General features: G+C 52.4%; 1 protein-coding gene across 2 annotated transcripts in view; it reads right to left on the bottom strand.

Moving 5' to 3' along the window:
* Positions 1–18,648, bottom strand: part of MAN1C1 (mannosidase alpha class 1C member 1) — a 149,501-nt gene that overhangs the window by 6,200 nt on the left and 124,653 nt on the right. For both annotated transcript variants that reach the window (XM_070458955.1, XM_020909260.2), the window contains 3 exons: positions 17,130–17,256; positions 13,734–13,827; positions 6,924–7,039 (listed from right to left, as the gene is read on the bottom strand). In XM_070458955.1, the coding sequence (XP_070315056.1) occupies positions 6,924–7,039; positions 13,734–13,827; positions 17,130–17,256 (337 nt within the window). The remainder of the gene's footprint in view (positions 1–6,923; positions 7,040–13,733; positions 13,828–17,129; positions 17,257–18,648) is intronic.

Here is an 18,648-nt window from a genome sequence, read left to right as displayed (position 1 = left end):
ACTTAATGCCCACAATAAGCCAGGCACAGGGTCGAGTGGCTTGTCCCAGGTTTCCCACCACACCAGGATCAGGACAAGGACCCCTATATGCCCACATCTGATTCCTTCCATGACCTGACAGCTGCTCCTCTTGGTGACAAGAGGCTTTCAGAGTTCCTCCCTGTTCCCCCAAGAGGTGACGCTGTTGGGGAAAGACTCCCAGGATACTGGCGGGGGGGTGTAGGTGTCAGGCCATCACACCCCCGACTTCCTGCCGTTAGTCCCTGGGACTCCAGGAGCCCTGGAGACGGAGGTGATGATGGCAGCCACCCACACAGCGCAGGGCTGCACTCAATGGGTCCTGCTCCAGGGTAGAGCCTTTGGGGGCCTGGCCAGGCCTCTGCCTCCACTGGTCCTCTCCCCTCTATTCTCTGGGGTGGGATGGGGGGTGGATCTTTGTACTCGGTAAATAGCGCATGTGTCTGCATCTTGGGCCTGTTTAATGCTCGTCCATGGTTTCCAAGTGCCCTAAGACAAAAGTCCAGCAGGGCCTCCGAGACTGTGATCTACACCCTGAGGTTTAACCTAACGCCAGGGACATGGCTCCCAGGTGTAGGCTCCGGTTCAAACTGCATCTCCACCAGCCCCAAGCTGTGTGACACTGGGCAGGTTCTCTGTTCTCTCTGTGCCTCAATTTCTTCATGTATAAAACAGGGATGAGAGCACGAGCCACTTCACAGGGTTAGGAGGGTTCAATGTGACGTGTCTGCAGAGCTTAGCACGTTTCTTCGGGTAGAGAGGCCTTAATAAAGAGGCCTCTGGCAACTGGCTACCTCCAGTTCTGCCGCTTCCTTGGCAAGAATGCCCCTGTTGAAACCACGGGGGCCCCGTCATTCTACCACCCTGTTATCTCTCTATGTGGTGCTGGCCCCACGTGCCTGCTCCTATTTGTATACGATTCTATGGGACATCTGCCTCCATCCCAGGGCTCTGAGCGCCAGGTGATGGCAGAAGCCACCATCGTCAGCCACCAGCCAGTGTCTGGCACAGGGGAGGTGCTCAGACAACATTTGTTCCTTGATCTGTTTTTCTTTGCCAGAAAAAGCAGAGAGGCTGGCAATTTTGACTCCTCTCCAGTCTGCCCTCCGGCCTCGCCCACTCCCTCCCTCCCCTTCCCCCGCCCTGGCCACGCCTTGTGCCCCCTCCCAGCCCCCAAGACACTTGTGAGCGCTCTCAGTGCCAGCGCTGTGCTCCTTGCAGGGGATACAGCCCAGAAGATGGGCCTGGGCCCCAGGGAGCTCACCCGTGGGCACAGAGGCTTCCCAACAAAAGCAAATAAGCCTGAGAATCCTGACTTGTGATCATCATTTGAATAAAACAAGGGAATGAGACAGAAAAAAGCTTGGGGAGGCGGGGTGGTCCTATGCTGCAGAGTGAGGTCAGAGACGGTTTCAACGCTGGTGACTTCCACCAAGACCTTTTCTTCCTGCCTCGGGCTTTGTTGCAACTGCTGTTTCTCCAGCCCCAACTTGCTACCTCCAGCTCTGCTGCTTCCTCGGTGAGAATACCCACGTTGAAACCACAGCGACCCCATCATTCTACCACCCTGTTATCTCTCTATGCGGTGCTGGCCCCACATGCCTGCTCCTATTTGTATACGATTCTATGGGACATCTGCCTGCATCCCAGGGCTCTGAGCGCCAGGTGATGGCAGAAGCCACCATCGTCAACCCCCAGCCAGTGGCTGGAGCAGGGGAGGTGCTCAGACATCATTTGTTCCTTGATCTGCTTTTTTTTTGCCCTCCGCTGTCAGGCCCAGGCTGGTGGGCTGGCAGCAGGACCCTCGCTGAACAGCAGATGGGGAAGCTCTGATGATGTGACTGACGCGACAGGGCACTGCTCTCCTTGGGAGGAGCACTGGGGCGACCTGCAGGGCTGCAGGGCCCCGACTCCTGGGCAGAGCTGGGTCCACCGCAGCTGCTGTGGAGCGTGCTGGTGTGGGGAGGGGCGGCAGGGCTAGTCCTGAGTGCAGAACCCTGGTTCAGTTACCCACTGTCAACAATTGGGAGAGCATCCAGACATCCAGGGAGATCCTAGGAAGCTTCGCACTGCAGCTGGAAATCTGCACCTTTAAGACTGTCTCCCATCGGTTAACCTGGAGACTTTCATGGAGAGAGGAGCCAGGCAGGCTACAGTTCATGGGGTCACCGCAAAGAGTTGGACATGATGGAGCGATGAACACTTTCACTTTCACCACACTAAGTAACTGTGGTAAAGAGTGAAAAGGTCGGCCAGTCTCTCTGAGGGTATAACTGAGACAAGTAAATGTAACGGTGAAAAGGCAAAGCCCAGCGCTTTCTAAAACCCTAAGCAAAACAAGAGACAGCACAGTCTGGCAACTGACCGGTAGAAAGGCTAAAATCATAGCAAGAGACAGAGCAAAGAGCTGAGTCTGAACCCCAGCTCTGCAGTCTGAGAGTTGCATGACTTTGGGCAAGTTGCTTTCCTTTTCTGAAGACTCTCTTTCATCATCTGTAAAACGGGAACAAAACTTCCTGGATGGTCACGAAGCCGCTCAAAGACTCTGGCTGAGCACGGGCAGCTCCTTCCTTTGCCTCCTGGAGGGCACCCTGTCTGCACCCCCCTGCGGCGGTGGTCAGACCAGCCAGGATCCCTGTGATTTGGCAGCTGCTAAGTGGAGGATCTGGAGTCAGTGAGACCTGTGTTTGAGCCCTGGCTGTGACACTTGCTGCTGGGGGCCTGGGGCCTTTCTTTTTTTTAAATTAATTTATTTTTTAATCGAAGGATAACTGCTTTTCAGAATTTTGTTGTTCTCTGCCAAATATCAACACGAATCAGCCATAGGTATACATATGTCCCATCCCTCTTGAACCTCCCATCTCCCTCCCCATCCCACCCCTCTAGGTTTTTGCAGAGCCCAGTTTGAGTTCCCTGAGTCAAACGACAAATTCCCATTGGCTATCTATTTTACATATGGTAATGTAAAGTAATGCTCAAGTTTTGAGCTAGCAAAATTGAGCTATCAAAGTAAAATTTTTGCTAAGTAAAGTAAAATTTAATATAGTAAAAAAGTAAAATTTAGAAAAAAACTGAGCTAGTAAAGTAATGCTCAAAATTCTCCAAGCCAGGCTTCAACAGTATGTGAACCGTGAACTTCCAGATGTTCAAGCTGGATTTAGAAAAGGCAGAGGAACCAGAGATCAAATTTCCAACATCCACTGGATCATTGAAAAAGCAAGAGAGTTGCAGAAAAACATCTATTTCTGCTTTATTAACTATGCCAAAGCCTTTGACTGTGTGGATCACAACAAACTGTGGAAAATTCTGAAAGAGATGGGAATACCAGACCACCTGACCTGCCTATTGAGAAACCTGTATGCAGGTCAGGAAGCAACAGTTAGAACTGGACATGCAACAACATACTGGTTCCAAATAAAGAAAGGAGTATGTCAAGGCTGTAACTTGCCACTCTGCTTATTTAACTTATATGCAGAGTACATCATGAGAAACGCTGGGCTGGAAGAAGCACAAGCTGGAATCAAGATTGCCGGGAGAAAGATCAATAACCTCAGACATGCAGATGATACCACTTATGGCAGAAAGAGAAGAAGAACTAAAGACCCTCTTGATGAAAGTGAAAGAGGAGAGTGAAAAAGTTGGCTTAAAGCTCAACACTCAGAAAACTAAGATCATGGCATCTGGTCCCATCACTTCATGGCAAACAGATGGGGAAACACTGGAAACAGTGACAGACTTTATTTTTGGGGGCTCCAAAATCACTGCAGATGGTGACTGCCACCATGAAATTAAAAGACACTTACTCTTTGGAAGGAAAGTTATAACCAACCTAGACAGCATATTAAAAAGCAGAGACATTACTTTGCCAACAAAGGTCTATCTAGTCAAAGCTATGGTTTTTCCAGTAGTCATGTCTGGATGTGAGAGTTGGACTATAAAGAAGTCTGAGTGCCGAAGAATTGACGCTTTTGAACTGTGGTGTTGGAGAAGACTCTTGAAAGTCCCTTGGACTGCAAGGAGATCCAACCAGTCCATCCTAAAGGAGATCAGTCCTGGGTGTTCATTGGAAGGACTGATGCTGAAGCTGAAACCCCAATACTTTGGCCACCTGATGTGAAGAGTTGACTCATTTGAAAAGCCCCTGATGTTGGAAAAGATTGAAGGCAGGAGAAGGGGACAATAGAGGATGAGATGGCTGGATGGCATCACCGAATCAATGGACATGAGTTTGAGTAAGCTCCAGGAGTTGGTGATAGACAGGGAAGCCTGGCATGCTGCAGTCTATGGGGTCGCAGAGTCGGACACGATTGACCAAACTGAATATAAGTTTCCATGTTACTCTCCCCATACATTTTACCCTCTCCTTCCTCCTCCAGACCTTGGGGTTTTCTAAGTCTCAGTTTCATGACCTGTAAGAAGGGGACCAAATAAGGCCAGGCATCCAGCACAGCTGCCTGGAGGAGACCACAGGACAGAAACTCCCTGTTCTTCCTGTTGTGCCTCCTCTTGATCCCCAGGGGTGTGCCCGCCTGTCTGTCTGAAACCCCCCCGCCCCCAAGCCCACCCTAGCAGGACATTGGTCTGACCTGCACATTGGAGGTCCTGAGGCAGCTTTCAGGGTGGTTGCCTGGGCCCCAACTCAGAGCTTTAAAGTAACCTTGTTGGGGTGCAGCCTGAGCACGGGGATTTTACACCTCCCCAGGTGATTTTTAACATGCCAACAAGGTTGACAACCACAAGAACATTTCTTCAAAGCCCCAAACTCGCCAGAGGCCCAGCCTTTACCCGGGGTCAGAGACACTGCAGGCTCTTCATTGGGGAGATCAAATGCCAGAGCAAAGCTGAGTTCTCTCCTGTTCAATCAAGTGTTTCTATAAAGCTCCCCGTTTGCTTAAATAATTCATGGCCATTTCTTCCCTTGAAGCCTCAACTACAGGGTGCCCCGAGGGCTGGGAACCGGGCTGCTCGTTAACTTTTCTGTTTATTCTGCGAGGAAGGCAGGAAGGGCCTCTCCAGGCAGCCCTGCTGGACCTTACCGCTAATCCTTGACAGATGCTGCAGGCTGCAGATTCAGCTCAGCCCAGAAACTCGGAGGGACGGGGCTGAGCCAGACTGAGCTGGGACTGGAGTCCCGGGACCTGTTTCATGACTGAGGTCTTGGCGCTGGGGATCTGGGCAGGGGAAATTCAACACTGAGCCCACAGTTTTAAGGGGTCCACAGCTCTGGAGGGCTGTTCCAGTGTGTTTCCTTGAAGGACTACCATTCCTGGCCAGATTCAAGTGATCAGAGCGTAGTTAGATGTCATTCATCCATCCAATCGCTGCCCACACACATTCATCCACCTATATCCACCCATCCAGCCACCCGCTCACACACCTTTCCTCCCTGCCTTCCTCCCCACTTCCCTTTCTTCCATCCCTCCACCCACCTATCCATCCATTCAGTCATCCATCTGTCCCTCCTTCCTTTCTTCCCGTCCTCCCTCTATCCATTAATTGCTCACAAGATAGTGACTGCATGACCCCTAGGTACAAGCGCTGTTTTGGGAGTGAAACACACAGTGAATGAGTAGACAAGGCCCTTGTACTAGACAGCTCAGGAAGAGAGACCATAAACAAGAGAACAGGTAACACACATGTGATCATTTTAGATGGTGATAAAGGTAGAGACGATTGATAATGAGCCCGAGGTATGTGAGAGAGAGAGAGGCCGGGGAAGGCTGATTCTGTGGCTTTTGAATTGACCAGCAGGCAGGACCCAGCCACGTGAATCATAGTCCAGGTAGGAGGGAAGCAGGTACTAGAGCTCTGAGGTGGGAATGAGCTGGTGTGCCTGAGGAAGGCTGGGGACCAGAGCTCAGAGGGCAAGGGGGACAGAGAGAGGTCAGGGTGATTGGCAGGCCTAGGTCAGGGACTGTGGGCAAAGGCAAGAAGCCTGGTTTATTCCAAATGCTGAGCAGCTGTGCGGGGAGGGACATGCACTTACAGCTACTGGGGCTGCAGTGGAAGGACTGACTTAGAGTGGGGAGGGGTGAGCAAGGAATCCAGGTAGCTTCGACCAAGGTGGGAGCAGAAAAGATCCAATGTACTCAATGTACTTTATGAGGAAACTGAGGCCCCTGCCTTTTCTTTCGTTGGGCTCAAAGGTATCTTATCAGTGAGCTGCTGGGTTCCAACCCGCTTCAGAATAGCCTAGGCTAACTGGCTGCCCATCAGTCCCACGGTCTCTGCCCCTTTGGCCCATCTGAGCCTAGCATCCTTGTTCATGCCATGCCACGTGAACTGACCGGCTGAGAGACAGTGGGGAGAGCCTGGGGGGTTGGCTTTGGAGACTTGCTTTTAGCTGGAGTTCTGCCCCTTCTGTGCTGTGTGATGCTGAGCCGGTGCCTTCCCCTCTCTGGGCCCGGAGTCCATCCGTGTCAAGAGAAGGAACAGAATGGGGTGCTCCACTGGGGGAGGCTCCTCCCAGCTTGGATATGCTAATTATGTCCCCTGTTTCAGCCGGAAGATAGCTGAGGGTCTTGCTTTGGCCGCCTCCCTTGGGGGCCCCTGTGTTCTGGGTTCTGACACAGCAGGAGCGCAGACCCTGCTGCGGTTTCTGCATCAGGCTGCCTGCTGCTTCCCCTGAGGCCTCGGACAAATGACTTCATCGCCTTCAGCCTGGGTTTTGCATTTGTAAAACAAGGGGGCTGACAAGGCCCTGATTTCAAGGTGTTTGAGAAGAGTCACAGACAGGGCGTGCAGAGCGACAGGCTGGCGAGGGGACAGTCTCGGGGTTTCTGCTCGCCGTGGGGTGCAGGGGTAGGCAGAGGTGGGTGGGGGGCAGGCTCCCAGCTCTCAGGGACCCTCGGGGAACTGGTGGTGAGTGACCAAACCACCCATGCAGAGTCAGGAGCCTGTCTTACCTCCAAGGCTTCGTAGTACATATCTTTAGCTTCCATATCTGTTTTGGCCGACATCAGCCAGGACTTGATCAAATATTCATAAAAACTGTCCCCGAGTCCTCCAACCGAGACGTGGTCTGTGAGGGGAGAGAGGACAGGAATATCATCACCACCGGCCGCAGGCAGGACTCACCGGGTGAGCTCGGCGGGGAGTGTGCATTTAATCCCTGGTCTTGGAGACCCCAGCAGAACGGTTCAGGGGTGCCAGGAGAAAGGCGTGGCCTGCAACTGGGGGCCACCGGGGCAGCTTGAGCTTGATGGCCCCACACAAAAGTGCAGGGGCTCCTCTGGCTGCTATAAATCATGTCGTTTAGCAGGCGGAGGATGGCAGGGCCGCTGGTTATTAACTGTAAATGAGTTGCATTTCTTTAAAAAGATAATCTGGTGGCAGGGAGTTCAGAGATTTTTTATTACCCGGTGCCAAACATGGTAATTAATGCTGGGCAGGTTCATAAAAGGCCACGGGAAGGAGGAATGAGAGGCTTAATTTAGTCGGTCAGAGCGCACAGCTATTCTGAAAAAGCCAGGTTTAAATTTAGCCAATTGGGACGAAGAGAGTTCAAAGGAGCAGGGGGAGGAAAAACGGGGTTGGAGGACCTCTCCGTCTGCCCTGGGGGAGCAGGACCTCCAGGCGTGGCTGGACGAGCAGGTGTCCCCATGCAGGGCAGCTCCGAGAGAGTGACAACTGACAGAGGAGCACTTAATTACAGAAGCAAAAGCGCACTCCACCCCCATTAACAGGCAACATCAAGGCATTTAGTAGATAGGACAAGGAGCGAACTGCGGTTCCTGGTTAAGCAGGGAGACAGAGAGAGGAAGGAAAGGGGCTGGATGAAGGCTGCTGCTGCTGCTGAGTCGCTTCAGTCGTGTCCAACTCTGTGTGACCCCATAGATGGCAGCCCACCAGGCTCCCCCATCCCTGGGATTCTCCAGGCAAGAACACTGGAGTGGGTTGCCATTTCCTTCTCCAATGCATGAAAGTGAAAAGTGAAAGTGAAGTCACTCAGTCGTGTCCGACTCTTAGCGACCCCATGGACTGCAGCCCACCAGGCTCCTCCATCCACGAGATTTTCCAGGCAACAGTGCTGGAGTGGGGTGCCATTGCCTTCTCCTGGATGAAGGCGGGGCGTGGGAAATGGAAAGAGGATTTTCAGCTCCTCTGGAGAAAGAGGGGGCCGAAAGAGAGGGGAGGGGAAGGGGTGGGGGCAAGCACGGCTCAGGCCGTCTCCCAGGTTCACCCCACCTGGAAAGGCTTTCCTCCGTGTCCCCACAGGGGGCCATGAGGATGGGGGGAAATGCGGTCGCTGTGGCCTCTGGCCCGGGCCCCCCCCTGCGGCAGGCGCTGGGTGACAGCGGCCCCCCACCATTGCTGGGAGCTGTATCGTCAGGATGTCTGTGGGTCTGCCTCCCCCGCTAGGCTGTGGGCCGTGTGGGGAGGGACCATGGGAGATTCCACGGCACACAGCGGACGCCCCAGTGGGCCCCGAGTGAGAGAAAGGCGAGCAGATTTGGGCTGTGCTGGGAAGGACCTTGAAGGCCATGCCAAAGAGGCTGGATTTCATCATGTGGGTGCAGAGCGTGGGTGAGTGACGAGGCCCAGGGCTTCACCTGGCAGGTGTGTGTGGGAGAGGGGAGCCAGGTCAGCAGGTGTCCCACAGTTGTTTGAGACGAGACCGCCCCCTTGGGATGTGCGTAGAGTTTCACAGGGCCTTGGCTGCAGTGCATAGTTCTCATCTGGAGGTCCTGCTGCTTTCTAGGCTGTGTGTGTGTGATGTGTGTGTGATGTGTGATGTATGTGTCTGGGCGATGTGTGTGGGTGATGTGTGTGATGTGTGATGTGTGTGTGTGTGTGTGTGTGATGTATGTGTCTGGGCGATATGTGTGGGTGACGTCTGTGATGTATGTGGTGTGTGTGATGTGTGTGTGTGACTGTGTGTGATGTGTGATGTATGTGTCTGGGCGATGTGTGTGATGTGTCTGTGTGGGCGATATGTGTGTATGATGTATGTGATGTGTGATGTGTGTGTGATGTATGTGTCTGGGCGATGTGTGTGGGTGATGTGTGTGATATATGTGGTGTGTGATGTGTGTGTGTGATTGTGTGTGTGATGTGTGTGTGGGCAATGTGTGTGTGTGATGTGTTATGCGTGTGATGTGTGTGTGATATGTGTGATGTGTGTGTGATGTATGTGATGTGTGATGTGTGTGTGATATGTGTGTAATGTGTGTGGGTGATGTGTGTGATGTGATTGTGATGTATGATGTGTGTGTGATGTGTGATGTGTGTGTGTGATGTGTGATGTGTGTGTGATGTGTGATGTGTATGATGTATGATGTGTGTGAGTGTCTGGGCAATGTGTGTGTGTGATATACGGGATGTGTGATGTGTGTGATGTGTGTGTGTGTAATGTGTGTGGGTGATGTGTGTGATGTATGTGATGTGTGATGTGTGATGTGTGTGAGTGTCTGGGCAATGTGTGTGTTGTGAGTGTGATGTGTGATGTGTGTGTGTTGTGAGTGTGATGTGTGTGTGATGTATGTGATGTGTGATGTGTGTGATGTGTGATGTGTGTGATGTGTGTGATGTATGTGTGTGATGTATGTGATGAGTGATGTTATATGTGATGTGTGTGATGTGTCTGGGCGATGTGTGTGTGTGATGTATGTGATGTGTGATGTGTGTGTTGTGAGTGTGATGTGTGTGTGTGTGTGTGTGTAATGTGTGTGGGTGATGTGTGTGTGATGTGTGTGATGTGTGTGTGTGATGTATGTGATGAGTGATGTGTGTGTGATGTGTGTGATGTGTGTGTGTGATGTATGTGATGAGTGATGTGTGTGTGATATGTGTGTGTGATGTATGTGATGAGTGATGTGTGTGATGTGTGATGTGTGTGATGTGCGTGTAATGTGTGTGGGCAATGTGTGTGTGTGTGATGTATGTGATGTGTGATGTGTGTGTTGTGAGTGTGATGTGTGTGTAATGTGTGTGGGTGATGTGTGTGATGTATGTGATGTGTGATGTGTGTGTGATGTGTGTGATATGTGTGTGTGATATATGTGATGAGTGATGTGTGTGATGTGTGATGTGTGTATGTGATGTATGATGTATGTGATGTGTGATGTATGTGATGTGTGTGTGATGTGTGATGTGTGTAATGTGTGTGGGCGATGTGTGATGTGTGATGTGTGTGATGTGTCTGGGCGATGTGTGTGTGTGATGTATGTGATGTGTGATGTGTGAGTGTTGTGAGTGTGATGTGTGTGTAATGTGTGTGGGTGATGTGTGTGATGTATGTGATGTGTGATGTGTGTGATATGTGTGTGTGATGTATGTGATGAGTGATGTGTGTGATGTGTATGTGTGATGTGATGTGTGATGTATGTGATGTGTGTGTGTTGTGAGTGTGATGTGTGTGTAATGTGTGTGTGTGATGTGTGTGATATGTGTGTGTGATGTGTGTGATGAGTGATGTATGTGATGTGTGATGTGTGTGATGTGCGTGTAATGTGTGTGGGCGATGTGTGTGTGTGTGATGTATGTGATGTGTGATGTGTGTGATATGTGTGTGTGATGTATGTGATGAGTGATGTGTGTGATGTGTATGTGTGATGTGATGTGTGATGTATGTGATGTGTGTGTGTTGTGAGTGTGATGTGTGTGTAATGTGTGTGTGTGATGTATGTGATGTGTGATGTGTGTGATATGTGTGTGTGATGTATGTGATGAGTGATGTGTGTGATGTGTATGTGTGATGTGATGTGTGATGTATGTGATGTGTGATGTGTGTGTGTTGTGAGTGTGATGTGTGTGTAATGTGTGTGTGTGATGTATGTGATGTGTGATGTGTGTGATATGTGTGTGTGATGTGTGTGATGAGTGATGTATGTGATGTGTGATGTGTGTGAAGTGCGTGTAACGTGTGTGGGCGATATGTGTGTGTGTGGGGGGTCTTCCTACACCAAGGGGCACAGGGGAAGAGTGCAGGAGTGGGAATTAGAAACATGGATCTGCCATTAGCTCAGGACAAGTCAGACCCCGCCGGGGCCTCTGTCTCCTGATTTGTAAAATGCCGATGGGAGCATGAGTTTGTGCGCCTGAGTGGAACTGGATTCTTCTGCTTCCTGACCGTGTCAACAACACTCCCATCACACTTGGCAGCAGGAGGCGGCCACCCTACACGCCTGGGAATCGCCGGCAGGAAAGGAGCGCAAAGCTGGGGAGACGGCCAGGCTGCAGCTGGCAGGATGCTCACGCTCCTACGCCCACAGGGGAGAATCCAGGCTCGCTACATCCCTCCCACCGAGGACAGTGTGGGATTTAGGCAGTGGACAAGGAGGCCAAGCCACTCCAGGGGCCAAGCCGGAGGGCTGGCCACTCTTCAAGCTCTCGGCGGCTCTGCTGGGGCCGGTCTCATCTTGGTGCTTGGCGCCAGTAGCAGCCTGGTAGACTTATCCTGGCTGCGACATCCTGGGCCGGGAGGGTCTCGGCCTCTCGCTACTCTGAGGCCCAGCTTCAGGCAGGAGTGGGGACTGGGCAAGGGCATGGGTCTAGACTGGGATGCAGCCCCAGTCAGTCCTTCGCCTCCTGAAGCTGCAACATCTGTGGCTGCAAGTGAGCTACACAGAGGATTCAAGGAGAGATAAGAACGCGAACTTGGCTTATGCAAGATGGGAATGGTATCATCTGTTGGAAAATCACACAGTCATCCAGAAAACAAAACCAAACCAAACCCAGTGAAAACCACAGAAAACCTGAGATGACCCCTGGCACCAAAGCCAGGGCAGGAGGAAGGCAGGTGCCCAGAGGAGCAGGGCTTTCTTTATAACCTTCCCTCTGCAATTCAGTGGGCCTCGGCTTCATATTTTATTAATAGGAAACAATTTTCCATATGTGACTGAGTCTGCCCAGCCCTGCGACCCTGGGTGCAGCCTGCAAAGAAAATTATGCTTCTCAGCAGGGCTGGGGAAGGCAGGGAGGCTTCCCTGTAATTTGCCAAGGTGGCCCTTCAGGCTGGGGAGCCACGCCCCTCGTCCCCTGGTAACGGGTTTTGCCGCACTGTCCTGGAGCAGCTAGGGCCGGCAGCTGCACAGTTTATCTCTTCATCCAGTCAGGCCTTGCAATTAAAGGCAGTAACAGTTATTGAACTGTCTCATCCCGTGGCCATAATCTGTAATTCAAACCTTCATTTTCCCCTGGCACTTCTGAATTTGGTAGTGTGTTTTCATTACAAATACTTTGCATTTCTCCAAATGGTTTTTGCAGGAGGCTCCTTGGGAATGAGGTCATCACCAAGGAAAATTCCCGGGTCGAATTTTCTGGGTCTCCTGGACCTGCGGATCCTAGAGGCTCTGGCTTGGAAGGACAGGTCTTTGTAGTTTCCTCACAGTATCCCTGCCAGCTGGACAGCTGGCCCTCCAGGCCCTGCTTGCATACTTTTGGTGATGGGTGCTTATTACCTGTTGTGACAACCCATGCCATCTTTTTTTTTTTTTAATTTTTTTTTTTTTTTCAGTCTTTTTTTGAATTTGTGATGATATCACTTCTGTTTTATGTTTTGGTGTTTTGGCCTTGAGGCATGTGAGAGCTTAGCTCCCCACCAGGGATCCAACCCGCACCCTCTGCATTGGAAGGCAACTTCTTAACAACTGGACCGCCAAGGAAATCACAGCCCGTGTCATCCTTGGAGAATGAACCGAAATCTGTTTACTGCAGCTTTTGACCATTGCTCCCACACCCCTCCATAGGACACAAAGATTATATCTCCAGCTCTTCTCCCATTTTGCAAGAGAGGAAACCAGGGCTCAAAGAGAAGTGACATTCCCACTGTCCTCTGCCCCCCAGGGTGGGCAGGAGTTAGACTCAGTTTCACCTTGTCCCTGAGCCCTTGCTGATGACATTACAACTGGGGTTGGAAACAGGGAAAGGGGTAAGGCAAAACAAACAAACAAACAAACAAAAACAGGTAAGGGGAAACGGAAAGGGTCCTTGTCTGGTAAGAGGCAGTGGAGGTGGGGCCTCTGGACGAGTCTCGGGAAGCCCTGAGAGGCAGGGCGCATGGAACCAATTTGCGCTGTGACCACACGACTAGGGCCTTGGTCAAAAAGACAAGGCAGAGCCGGGCTTCCCGACAGTGGGGCAATACTGGAGGCTGGGAGACTTTAACACTCCCCTGGCTGGGAGTTTCACAAACCCCATTCTGTTTCAGTAGGTGGAGCTGGGGGCTGTGAATGAGGCTCCAGAGGTGACTCATGACTGGTTGGAAAAAAAAAGCCTCTGAACATAAACAGCTGGAAATCCTAGCACCAGTTCTTATAGGTGTAAGATATGAGTGAGGAACTCATGCTTTTTATGTTGCTGTATAGGTAGGATCTGCTTAAATGTTTTTGTAAGAAATTAAAGTTGGAGGAAGGGAACCAGACGAAGCAGGGTGGGAGGGGACTGCCTGGCTTTTCTTGGAGCCACGTTTGGGGTAAACTTCTAAGTGGAGCACTCTTGCAAGTTTGGGGGAGGGTGAAGGAGGTTTCGGTGGGCGTCGGAAGAGATGGAAGCTGGGGATGGCTGGCACGCGGGCGATGCACAGGGCGGGCCTCACCTCTGTCACAACGGCAATGGCAACAGCAATGAGCACTCCCGAAGGCGGCGGGCAGGAGGGTGGTACCCAGGAGCCCCGAGCAAATGCATCGCCCCTCCCTGGGCCCAGGTGCCTTGCACAGCCTGGCGGGCGAGGAAGCTGGGCAGAAATCCAGTGGGCCAGGGGCACCTGTACTCACGTTGCATCCAGTTCCCGCTCACCGGGCTGAGGAAGTTGGGGTAGAGGCCGAAGGGCTTGTCAATTTCCCGAAGGACTTTTCGGATGTTCCTGACCTGCCAAGAGATGGACCGCCAGGCACATCTTTACTTTCTCCAAGAAGCCAGTCAGCTCCCAGCCCACTGAGGACCAGGGTCGCTGATTCCAGTCCAGAGAGGAAAACAGTCCGACAAGGAAGGAAAGGAGAGCTGGGTAACCAGCAGTTGGCTCCAATCTGGAGGTCAAGAGAGGGGCGTGGCAGGACGTGGCCACAGTGGGGCCTGACCCCCCCAACCTCTGCGCTAACCGATCTGCCAGGGGCCCTGCCAGTCTCCCCTTTCCCACCTCACCCCTTTCTCACTGTGTGTGGATTTAGGGGACGAGTCTTTTTACGAGGGGCTTCGTACAAGTGATAGTCGCTCATTTGTAAGTGCTAGACAAAGCTGTCTTTTTAACAGTCAGAAATGGTTAAATATTGGCAGTTTCACATAGCTCAGTCTGGTAATATGTTGTTTTATCTGACATGGTAGGAACCATTCCAGAAGGGAGGCTCCTTAGCATCCTTGTGCCCTAATAGGCGTCTCGGGGTTTTAATAACAACTGCCACAGCTGTTAACATTTCTCAGTTGCTCTGAGCCAGACCCATCTGATACATGATCGCCAACTCTCCTAACAATCCATACGGGATTATCATCTCAGTTTAACAGACAAGAAACCAGGATATCAGAGAGGTGCAGTCACTTGCCCGTGGTCACAGGGCTTGTAAGTGGCAGAACCAGGGTGTGAGTATGGTCTGTCCGTCCACACGGAGTGGCCCCGGGTCCAACAGGGATCAGGGCAGGGGTCCGGCAGCAGCGTGCAACAGAGGCTGCCCCTGCTGGAGCAGGAGGCTGAATCCGCAACCTTCGGGGCTGTGAAGGGCATGACATGGGATTCAGCAAGGCTTTATCCATCAGGGCCTGCTGTCTGGCAGAACATGGAATCTTCCGGTGCACTCTGCAGGACAGAAATGCCCTTGGGGACTGAGCTGGAGCATGCTCGCAGACTCATCTACAAGCCGAGGAGCAGCGTTTTAGCTGTCAGACCTTTCTCTCCGGGCACAGAAGCTCATTCGCACTTTGCTTTGCCACATCAGATCTCACATCTACTTATGCTAACGGAGTCCATTATGGGGGACAGGACTGTGCTTGCACCTGAGTTATTCTTGATTGTCCTGGTGGTGAGCAGTGAAGCGGGCTAAATGAGCTCCCCTGGAGGGTCCGGGTGCTTCCAGAATGGGGGCCAATTTGTTGACTGCCAATAATCGCCTGTGTGAGAGGCATGACTGGGGGAATCAAAGGAGCTGGAGAATGTAAATGTAGCGACAGAGAGATGGAGGGACTCTTGTGAAAAAGCTGGAAGCCTGCTGTACTGATCTGGTCTTGTAAGAGCATGGGTTTCAGGGCCAGAAAGTCCTGGGTTTGAGTCTCGGCCTAATCACTAACCAGAGGGATGACTCAGGACAGGTGATTGAAGCTCTCTGAGTCTCAGTGTCCTCCTCTGTCAGATGGGGACAAAAGAAGTCACACCTCACCGGCTTGGTGGGAAAATCAGAGCCACTGTAAGTGCCCAGCACATCGTAGGTGCTCAGGCAGTGGCCTCTCCAGTCTAGCAGGAACTAGAGCAACTCCTCGGCTTACTCCTCTCTGAGCCAGCCATGGTATTCCTAGAGGAGTCTGGCTCAAGAGCAGTGGAAATAGGGAGGCTTGGGGGCAAAAGGACCAGAGACCAGAATATAAGATTCATCAAAAGTGGGATTGAATTTACTCCATGAGCTCTGGAGGTGGGGTGTCCCGGGAAGGCAGAGACCTCTCAATATAAGGAGGAGCTTCTGAAGGGAGGTCTGACAACATGAGGGGCTGTTTAAGGGTGGTAGTGAGCCCTAGGGCAGAGGAAGTGATCCAGGGGTTGAAAAACTCTTCTTGAGATTCTTTAGAAAGCTTGGGTGGATTCCTACATTGCATAAGCGGTGGTCCTCAACCTGGCATCAAAAAGCACATGTGTGCTGTTTTTTTTTTAAAGACTTTTTTTCCCCCTGATGTGGACCATTTTAAAAATCTTTATTGAATTTGTTAAAATATTGCTTCTGTTTTATGTTTTGGTTTTTGGGCATATGGGATCTTAGGTCCCCGACCAGGGATCAAATCCACACCTTGCTACCCTGCACTAGAAGACAAAACCTTAACCACTGGGCCTCCAGGGAAGTCCCGTATGGGTGCTTGTTTAAAATGCAGATTCCTGGGCTTGGGATGACACTCAGAAATCTGCTTCTTCACCAGCCAGCGTGCTAGGTGATGCTTTGAGGCAGGCTGGCTGACGTAAGCCAGCGTGCAAGGTGATGCTTTGAGGCAGGTTGGCTGACGTAAGCCAGCGTGCTAGGTGATGCTTTGAGGCAGGTTGGCTGACGTAAGCCAGCGTGCTAGGTGATGCTTTGAGGCAGGCTGGCTGACGTAAGCCTGGGAGCCACCGGTAGTGTGTGACTCTGTGACCCGCTGGCTCCCTTGGCATTCTAAGAGACTAACACAGGACCAGGGAAGAGAAGGCTTTGGCAGTGGGGGGGTGGGGGGGTGGGGACAGTGGTCTCCTGCTTCCCGGAGGGCAGGGCTTTATGTCCCTACGGGGCCAGGACTCGGGAAGGGACAAGCGCCATCGGCGGTTGGTGTGTGTCCACTTTCCTTCTTTGGGTTTAGAGTTAGATCTACGGGGACCCTTCCAGATGGGACTGCCCCGGGCTGTGACCGTGAGAAACCACTCCTTCCGGAGGGCTTCATGGGACAGGGGCAGCTGTCAGGAGGGACAAAGGCCTGGACACTGGCTCTCTGCACCCCTGTGGTCTTAGCCAGCCCGGTAACTGAGAAGGAACAGACGTGAGCCTCTGCCGCGGAGGGAAATCGCTTTGCCAGCCTGCTGACAACATGAGCTAGACGGGCGTCTGGAAGCGCTAAGGCAGGCAGATCTCACTGAAGAAGTTAAATGTCTCTGGAAAGGGGACTTCGGTGCCGGGTGGCCAGTTCCTGCCAATGCAAGCTGGTGCCTGGATTTCCCTGGTTGTACTTACTCCGGATTTCACACGTGTGTGGTTGTCACCGAGCTCACACGTACACCAGGGAAAACCTTCTCGCTAGCAGCCATGTCTCTTCCCTGCTTACTCCTTGTCCTCACCTTCCCTGCCGCCTGGCATCGGGTACAACTAGGCAACTATTTGCTCCTCTGGCCCTGGCTGCGGGCTTTCAGCTCCCGCGCTCCCCACCCTCAGCTGGCCCGTGCTCCATCTCCCCATCAGAGGCTGAGTGTTCACCCTCTGCTCTCTGCAAGGGAAAGAAGGAGCGGAGAGACTTGCCTTTTCTGCGAAGACCTGGTTGCCAGAGAGCTGGGTGAGGTGTAAGAACTCCAAGTGCAGGGACCCAAACTCCGCCAGGATGCTGCTGCTCCCTGCCATGGCCCAGCCCCAGCTCCTGTTGGAGCCGCTGAAAGACAGAAGCAGTCGGGGTCACCCCTGCCGGCGGGGCTGGCTCCTCTGCTACGTGGGGGAGCACCTACTATGTGCTGAGCACTGGACTAGGAGCTTCACCATCCCATCCCAGTGAATCCTCCCTGGCGGTCGATACTGTTCGTACCCCAGTTTTAGTATGTGTGCTGCCGAAGCCAGCACATACCCCAGTTTATCTGATGAGGATGTTCAGGTTGGTGAGAAACTCGCCTACAGGTCATTTAAACCCAGGGCTGTCTGACAGGCAATAGTCTTCATTTCTATGGTCAAGCAGCTCCTGTAAGACGTGTGGGCTCTTGAAGGACGTGAGCAGAGCTGCCTTGGTGGCCAAGACCTGGCACAGGCGTGATGCTAAATTTACAGGCAATAGGGATAATGCTGTCAGGGACCACAAAGACCCCCCAGAACATTCTATTTCCACCCACTTGTTCAAGGGCAACTGATGGCTCACAATCATTGTTGCTGCGTGTGGAGGGTAAATAGTGCATGGCTGGGGTCCAAAGTGGGGGATGACGAGAGGGACCCCGCTTGGCCCTTTTTCCTTCCCTCCACAGTCACTGCTGCCCATGGACTCACAGCGGCCCCCATCTGGAACTTTGTGGAACCCACACCTGAAGGGTGGATGGCTCTTCTAAGACCACCCACCAGGGACTACCAGACCCTGGGAAGTCTGAGGTTAGGGATGAAAGCTGCAGGGGCTCTCTGAGCAAAGGTCTCCCCGCCGCAGAGATGCACGTGTCTCATGAACACCTTACATGGATCACCAGCATGCCTTGGCGACCCCGCCGGAGAAGGCTGTCAGCTAACTGTGTCCTCCCTTTCCTTGAAAGTACTGGGTGCTTTCAAGGAGGAAGAGTGGAGGCAGGGCCTCGGGCAATCCTCCCATCTGCCCCTTTCACAGGTGAGGAAACCAAGGCACAGGGTGGTGACGTCACTGCCTGAGATCACACAGTTAAGTGGAGCAGCTGGGACCCTGGCTCCCCAGTAGCTGGCCTCTGTCCACCCTCTGTCTCTCAAGGACAGGACCTAGGAGGGCAAGCGTGGGTCTGGGAGGTCACAGTTTGCCAGCTGAGGGGCCCTGCTTTATCTGGGTGGGCTGGGGCTGCCCCGAGGTTGCCTTTCTCCTCTCTGATGTGGTTTCAGGGAACTCTTGCAGCAACAGATGGAATCGAGTTCAAGGATCTTTTGGAGCAATGACCTCAATAAACACACCCGCTTCCTTGGGTGTTACTCTGACTCTGGGCCGGTGGGGAGGGAGGGGTTGCACAGGGGGCAAATTTGAATTCTAGATAGTAAATAAAACAGCTTCCAGATGCAGGCACTGGGGCGGGCTGTCCACATCATGACTGCATTTAAAGCCCACAAGTTT

This window comes from Odocoileus virginianus, chromosome 30, assembly GCF_023699985.2.
Source record: "Odocoileus virginianus isolate 20LAN1187 ecotype Illinois chromosome 30, Ovbor_1.2, whole genome shotgun sequence".
Taxonomy (NCBI): domain Eukaryota; kingdom Metazoa; phylum Chordata; class Mammalia; order Artiodactyla; family Cervidae; genus Odocoileus; species Odocoileus virginianus.
This window is presented reverse-complemented; position numbering and strand designations above follow the sequence as displayed.